We start from the raw sequence: 7083 nt of genomic DNA, 5'->3' as shown, positions 1-7083 counted from the left end.
GGAAGCCTGGCAGGGAACCCAACACCTCTGCATGTCCAGGAGCCATCCCAGAACCTTCCCCAGTTCATCTGAAGCCATCAGAGCTCAGCCCAGCGGCGCTGTCTCGCAGTTACTGGGCACAGGAGCTCAGTAAGCCCTTGGAGCCGGGCTGGGGCTCAGCACCAGCAGGGATGGGCTGTGCAGGCTCCTCGGGTCAAGCTCCTCCCTCAGCAGACCCATCCCCTTTGGGTCACCAGCATCTTCCAGGGCACAGAACATGTTGCTCCCCATCTCCGGACAAGCACAGTTTTTGCTTGTTACAGCTGGCAATGAAGAAAAAACTCGAGGCTGCTTTAAATGTGTCAATTCACCTTTAATGTTTGAAAAAAATAAATGGTATTTGAGCCATTGCAGTTATGAAGGGAACAGATCTTGCTCCACGAGAGACTGTGAACAGGTTCACATTAGACTCATGCTTGGAAAAAAACAAACCCAAAACATTCTCCTTTCAGATCCCACGTGGAGCTCTGAATAGACAAGACCACAGGAGTGCCCTGGACAGTCCAAGGCACATTACCCCAGCGCAGACATTTCCATCAACATGAAGTTATGACAGCTACATTCTTTCTAGTTACAACATTGTTCTATCAATATTACAAAATTAGGCATACTTTGGATTTTGCACAGAGACAAGAAGGACTTTTACTTCAGGAAGTAGTCAACCTGGGTCATGAAATCATTTCACAATGAAGAGCTCCCTTCGCTCTGCCCCCGCTCCCCCAGCAGTGACTAAATACCAACACCAAATTCATCTCAGAGACACAAGCCAGGCTCACCAGCCCAGCGATATCATCTAAGCATTAGTTAGCAAACCCACCAATAGACCTTATGACAAGAACCAGGTACATCTGTGCTATCACACAACATTTCGCCACACCCAGATAGAACGAACTTCCTGCAGTGTAATCCAAGAGTCAGTACATACTAAGACAACATCACTGCTGAACCTATTGGAGACCAAGACATTTGTCTGCCTTAGAAGCAGATGTCACATGAGTTTCCTTCACACAAACATCACATGTAAGTTTAACTTCTTGGTACTGTGCTTTAAGAACAAAAGCAGATATCAGAACATGGAGGACAGTCCTCCAGAAATAGCTTATCAGCTACAGAAAATTAAAAAAAAAAAGGAGACAGTGGCCACTTACAAGTCTTCCACATGACTAGCTTGCTTTAAGGAGAGCATCGAGTTAAGGCAGTGTTGAGACAACTGGCTAAGAACATGCCAAATAGAGCTGTTGTCAGTAGTCACCAATTTGATATCCTACTCCATTTCGGGGATGGGCCACGTGGCTTTAGATCTCAAAAATCAAGGTCTAAAGACTTCAGCCACAGGATGCTGCTTTCTGCAGCAAGCAGCAACTCAGGGGGATGTTTGTTGAAGTCTTCTAGACCAGGCTGAGTTGCTTACAAGTCTAGGTCAATGTTTCAGCAGAGCCAAAAATACAGTGGTGGGCACTGAAAGAGAACACCAAGGGCGCCAGCTGCAAGTCTGTTTGTCACAGTCCGAGGTGGAGTTCAACTTGTGTGTGAAAGCCACGTCATCAAGAGCCACCCCAGCAGCTTTCAGGGCAGGTCTAAGTACCTGCTCTGAGGTTACTGGGAGAGCCAGCTCTCTGCAGTCTGCAGGGTGGGTACAGAGGCTCACACTGGCTTTGCTCCTCGTTACAAGATTAACAGTCTAATAAAACTCAGTAAGGAAGTCAGGGGCTTTTGGCCTGCCCAAAGAAGTTTTCCCAGCCTCAAAGAAGGAGTTACCACTGAGGGAGCTGTTGTGGAATAGTTTTATTTCTTCCCACGTAAAGGCCATTGTTTAAGCATTTACAGGTTTCCTAGTGCAATACAACCAAAAAAAGCAGTAACAAAAAAATGCCGCCTTCTTCCCAGGCAACTAAACAGAAGTAGATTTTTTTACTGCAACATATACACATTAAATATAGTATACAGTCCATGCAGCGGCATAGCCATGTTAAAGGGAGTCGTGGCTTCAGCCATCAGTGCATTACAGTCCAAATTTCACTTGCTCCTACTTCCTATCCAGACTTGAAGAGAAGAATTGCAACCTGACCCAAGTAAAAATAGATGAAGTGCTTTGTCTCGTGTGTTACATAGCTGCCAAAGTTTCTGCCAACAATGCAGTGCCAAGTTGGGTTGTATTTCTTGTCAAATTCCTGAAGAAAGAGAAGAGAGGCATTAAGGCCAAGAAAGCCCACATGAAAATAGCTCTAAGCACAAATTCTTAGCTGGTTCTGTTCACACACTATCGCCTCTCCTCCCACGTGCAGCATCTTTAGATTCCCCACTACAAGACACTATTACATTAAGCAAGGTAGTGACGGACACAACCAGACCTCTGCACTGGATTGTCTGAAGGCTCCAACACAAGTAAATAATCTCCTGAGACCTGAAGCACCCGCCAGCCCTGGGCAGAACATAGCAGTGTACCGAGGAGAGTGCTCGTGGCTATTCAAGCCCTGCGTGTAGGCCAGCTCGGGGGAATATTTCTCCTCTCCCATTCCAAACCCACTCACAAAATAATAAAAAAAGCTTTTGGCATCTCTACTCCAGCAAGGCATTTGAGCTTAAAGGTCACCTAAAAAAAGGAAGGAGAAGTCTGGCTTCTGCTGTTTGGGACTCTCCTTCACATAAAGGGGAGAAAAGCTGCACGGAAAATGGGCAGGCAAATTCACAGGCCAGACAGCACATGGAGACCGAAGAGGTCAGAGGTGAGCATGCCGAATGCTGACTTAGTCTCCTACTTAGCAGGTAAGAGAGGGTTAAAGACCATTTCCCTCCCTCTAATACCTAACTCCCAGGAACACCCTTCCCTCCCCACCATGACAGGGCCAGAACAGACTTAACATTCAAGATTAAAGCAAGGGTTAGTCCTCAGACAGCAGCAAGACAGTTTGAAGCAAGGAAAAGGCTTTCTTGCCAGGCCAGAAAGGTGCATCAAGTTGCTTCCCTCTTCCCAACATACTCAGAAAATAAAGGCCAACTTCTTTTTGGATGCCTTCTGTTGCACACACTTCACAGGCTGCACTGCCCCAAGCACTTTTGAGATAAGTCTTGCCTCAGAGCGATCTGAGAAGCTGGGAGACACCTTTGGATGCTTTACATTCAAGCTTAGATTACAAACAAGGCTCAAAAGCTAGCCCAGGTCCACAACTGCATTGCCTACAAAATCCCACCTCCCTCCTGCAAAAGCACCTTGCCTTGGAGAGGTGGCTAGAGAGGACCAACAGCTCCCCAGATGCTGTCAAGCACAAGACCTCAGTTAAAGGGCTCCTGCAAATGGGGAGACACCCCTTCACAAGCCCCTGGTTTTGAAGCAGCACCTTTCATAACCCTGCCAGGCCCCATCCTCCTCCACACCACCCACCCCAGAGCCAGGAACAGAGTGAACAGAACCACACATGCACAGCCGCCTGCCTGGAGAGGAACAGCAGAGCAACCCCACCCCACCCTGGTGCTGCAAGTTACACCACAGCATCTGTGGAGCAAGTCTCAAAGAGAACCTGCAGCCAGCCTTTCCTAGCTGGTAAGCTCACACTGCTCACCCTCCCAGCTTGCCAGAGCACCAGACCAGGCCCTGCTCTGCCACAGCCCTCCTCTGACCTTGGAGAAGTCACTCCACCTCTTGGGAACAGCGGTAAAGCCAAGAACAGCACAGCTTCTCCCTCCAAACACACAAGTAGGGAGTCTCAGACACTCAAGCACACATACTTCCAGGAAATCTCAGTCAGAGCAGCCCCCTCATCCCATAGTTACCTTCTTTATATATGCTGCAATGTCCTTTTCTATGTTGTACTTCTCCATCGCCTGTGTAGCACAGTCTACAGCATCCTGCTGCATGTCCTCGGACATGTCCGCATTCTTGATCACAGCCTTTCTGTCAGACATTGTGAACCTAGGGCAGAACACAGATTCCTTTAATCCCTTCCCAAGAAGCTTCCTGTGCATCAGAGGTTGTCCTTTCTATGGCAGGCTGCGTCACAAGCCGATACTACAACCCCTCTTATGGCCAGGGAGAGTTGATCAGGGTAGCCTACAGTAGTCCCAAGCTAAGATGCCCCTTACAGCTGGAGCACTGGCACTGTCTGGAGGTTAGATCAGAGCCACTCCAACATCACCTGCATTAAACACATGCAGAAGCAGCTTACTGTGTGGGAGGAGATGGATCTGAGGAGCACCACAGTCCTCCTGTACATCAATAGGCTCCAGCCAAGTTTGCCTTCCAGGTGCACCAGTGATTTGGAGCATCATCTGTTCAGAGCTTCAAGCAGCGGCTCCCAGACCTCCCGACTCCGGCAGGGAGGCTCAGGAAGCACGTTAACAGCAGCAGGGCTTTTTATCCCACCCCATGCCAAGAGTTACGGTTGCTGTTGCTAGTTTAGCCTGGAAGGAGTGTTGTTCCACATTCAGCCTATCATCACCCCTCACCTCACTGCTGCTTTGCCACTGAAACCCAGACTTGCACTGTTCCCACGGGACAAAGCCGGTCTGACAAGCCAGAAACAGGTTAACGCCACGCTGCAGCCTAGAAACAGGAGGAGGCAACCTCCACCCGGGAGCCAGCGCAGCCAGGGTCTGGCAAAGCAGCCTCCTTTTCCCCTCCCCGCCTGTGAGCCACACCACAGATGCCAGAAGCCAGTAGGCCAGGGCTGCCCATGGCCTTGAAGAAACTAGAAAGCAGTACACTGGAGCTGAGCATGCAGCCCCCTTCTCTCCGAGTTAGTTCAGATGCTTCACACCAGCCACTGAAGCCATCTGCACGTAGATCTGCCATGGCCTTTCCAGGGAGGCATTCAGCATTGGGAAGTTTTCAGTGCAGCTCACATTATCCTAGAAAAGGGGGATCTGGCAATCCCAGCCCTGGGGAAGGAGGCCCATGCAGTCCCGCTGTGGGCTGGCACACCCCGAGATCCCTCCGGGCAGCAGAGCCCTCGCCCCCAGGCCACACGTGAGGCCTGGTCAGGAGGCACAAGCTATCTGGGAGACCGGTCAAGCGAAGGTCTGCGCTGAGAAGGACCACAGCTGCTCACCTTGGCAGCAGCTCTTACCAGAGCATATTAAAACTTTGTGGGAATAAGCTTCTTAATGGCAAGGAGTGCCTCCAATTAAGCTTGCAGAGCACCATTAAGTTTCCTAAATCCTTTTACAGTGCTGTAAGTCTCAAGTGATACTACCAAGCATGTTTTGAAATAGTGAAACTACACATTTTTAGCTCTACTGGGGAGTGAAGAAAATCTGCTGCAATGATCGCTTCCTGGAACAGTCCCAGAAAACTGAAGGAGTAGCTTTGTTACAGCAATTAAAGGAGCCTGCTATCCAGAGAGAAAGAGAATCCAGTTGCATAATTGCAGCCCTATGATTACAATACTTCAATTCTTCACTCTGCCTGCAGTTGAAGACTTCTATTGCAACCTTAATTTATACGTTTTTGATACCATGTTTAATAGAGCACTGCTATTAACGTGCACTAATAGCATCAGGAGGAACGACAAGATCTGAGCTCAAACGCCAACAGCGAGCACACACCCCTACCCCAGCTCTGGAAAATCCACTTCCAGGCAGTTTGCTCCCCCCCAAGGTTTAAGGCAGTGGGTGTTAGACTGTGGCCCAGAAACCCCAGCAGGGCAAGACACAGCTCAGAACAGCCCAAACAACTTGGGATTCACAATCCAGGAGTCTGGCAATCCCTTAGGAGAGTCTTCCGGGGGTCCCGCCCACCAGAAAAGGGAAGTAGTAGATATTCACTTGTGGGTCGTTTTCCCAGGAACCCCTTTTTAGGGAAAGAGGGCAAGCAAGCTCTCACACAGAGCAGGCCTTCACACACCTCCACTGCACACTGAGTTCAGAGGGCATTTGCCATTACATAACCAGCCACAGAGCAACCTGAAAAAAGCATTTTCCTTCCTCATTGTTCAGGCAAGGAGCATTTCGGTGCAGGCCCGTGCTGCTGAGGGCCAACACTGCCATAGGAAAAAAATCCCCATGATTATCCTTCAGTCAAGCTGCAAGCACTGGCCAGCTTGCCCTCCCCAGCACCGCACTGCTCCAGGGCACAGCATCCTTCACAGGCCAGCCACTATAGGAGCTGGCAGCCAGCTGTGCTGCTGAAGGGGAGGGATCCCCACACCCACCGTGGAGAAGGAAGCAGCTCCAAGTGTCACCCCATGCACCCACTGGAACACCACAGAGCAGGGCCCTATTCCCAGCTTGTTTCCCCTGTACGATTCCAGAGGCATCCTCCCCCCAGGGCAGCCCAGCAGCACCACGCACATATCTTATCTCTAAACCACCATGATCACAGCTGGCCCTCAAGGTCTTCCCACCCAAGTCTGGCCCGCTCTGAGAAAAACCACAAAGCACCAGCACCCAGCCCAGGGCAGGACAGGCCTAGGAAGAGGTAATAGTACAGGTCCAGTAGCTGCCCCTTCCCCAGCCCAGGGCAGGAGAGGGTCTCGAATACCACAGCACTAGCAGCCACTCCAGGGCAGGAAGAGGCCTTGGGAGGGGGATTAGGCCCAAGCCAGCACTCAACCCTTCCCTCACAGGAGTAGGACGAGATCTGGGAATGAGCAGAAGGCCCAAGCCCAGCAGCCAATCACTCCCCAGCAGGACAAGATGGGGCTTTAGGAGGGGGATGATGTTCAAGCTCAGCACCCAGTCCTTCACTCACCAGGACAAGAAGCAGTTTTGGGATGAGGCACAAGCCCCCACATCCGCTCTCATTGCCCAGGCAGTATGGGGCCCTAAAAGTGGGATGAGGCCCAAGCCCAGCACCCGCTGCTTCCCCACCAGGACACCACGGAGTCCGAGGATGGGGACAAGGCCCAGCCCAGCACTCAGCGCTTCCCCCACCACTGCCAGAGAAGGCCCTGGGAAGGGGGTGCGGCACGGCCCCTTCCCCACCAGCGCTTAAGGAGGCCCGAGGAGACGCTCCCAGGAGCCGGGCGCATGTGCAGGCCGGAGCCCTGCGTGACCTTCACGGGGGGGAGCCCCAGGGGCGCCCGAGGCCGCGGTGACCTTGCCCAGTGC

The 7083-nt window shown here is 51.3% G+C and overlaps 1 protein-coding gene across 1 annotated transcript; it reads right to left on the bottom strand.

Moving 5' to 3' along the window:
- Positions 1-331: 331 nt before the first annotated feature.
- DYNLL2 (dynein light chain LC8-type 2) lies at positions 332-4043 on the bottom strand. The gene is made up of 2 exons (XM_026861620.1): positions 3811-4043; positions 332-2210 (listed from the first exon to the last, which is right to left on the bottom strand). The coding sequence occupies exons 1-2, from the start codon at positions 4000-4002 to the stop codon at positions 2073-2075; spliced, it is 330 nt and encodes a 109-aa protein (XP_026717421.1). The 5' UTR covers positions 4003-4043; the 3' UTR covers positions 332-2072.
- Positions 4044-7083: the final 3040 nt, after the last annotated feature.

Source organism: Athene cunicularia, assembly GCF_003259725.1.
Source record: "Athene cunicularia isolate RWA chromosome 19 unlocalized genomic scaffold, athCun1 chr19_part1, whole genome shotgun sequence".
Taxonomy (NCBI): domain Eukaryota; kingdom Metazoa; phylum Chordata; class Aves; order Strigiformes; family Strigidae; genus Athene; species Athene cunicularia.
This window is presented reverse-complemented; position numbering and strand designations above follow the sequence as displayed.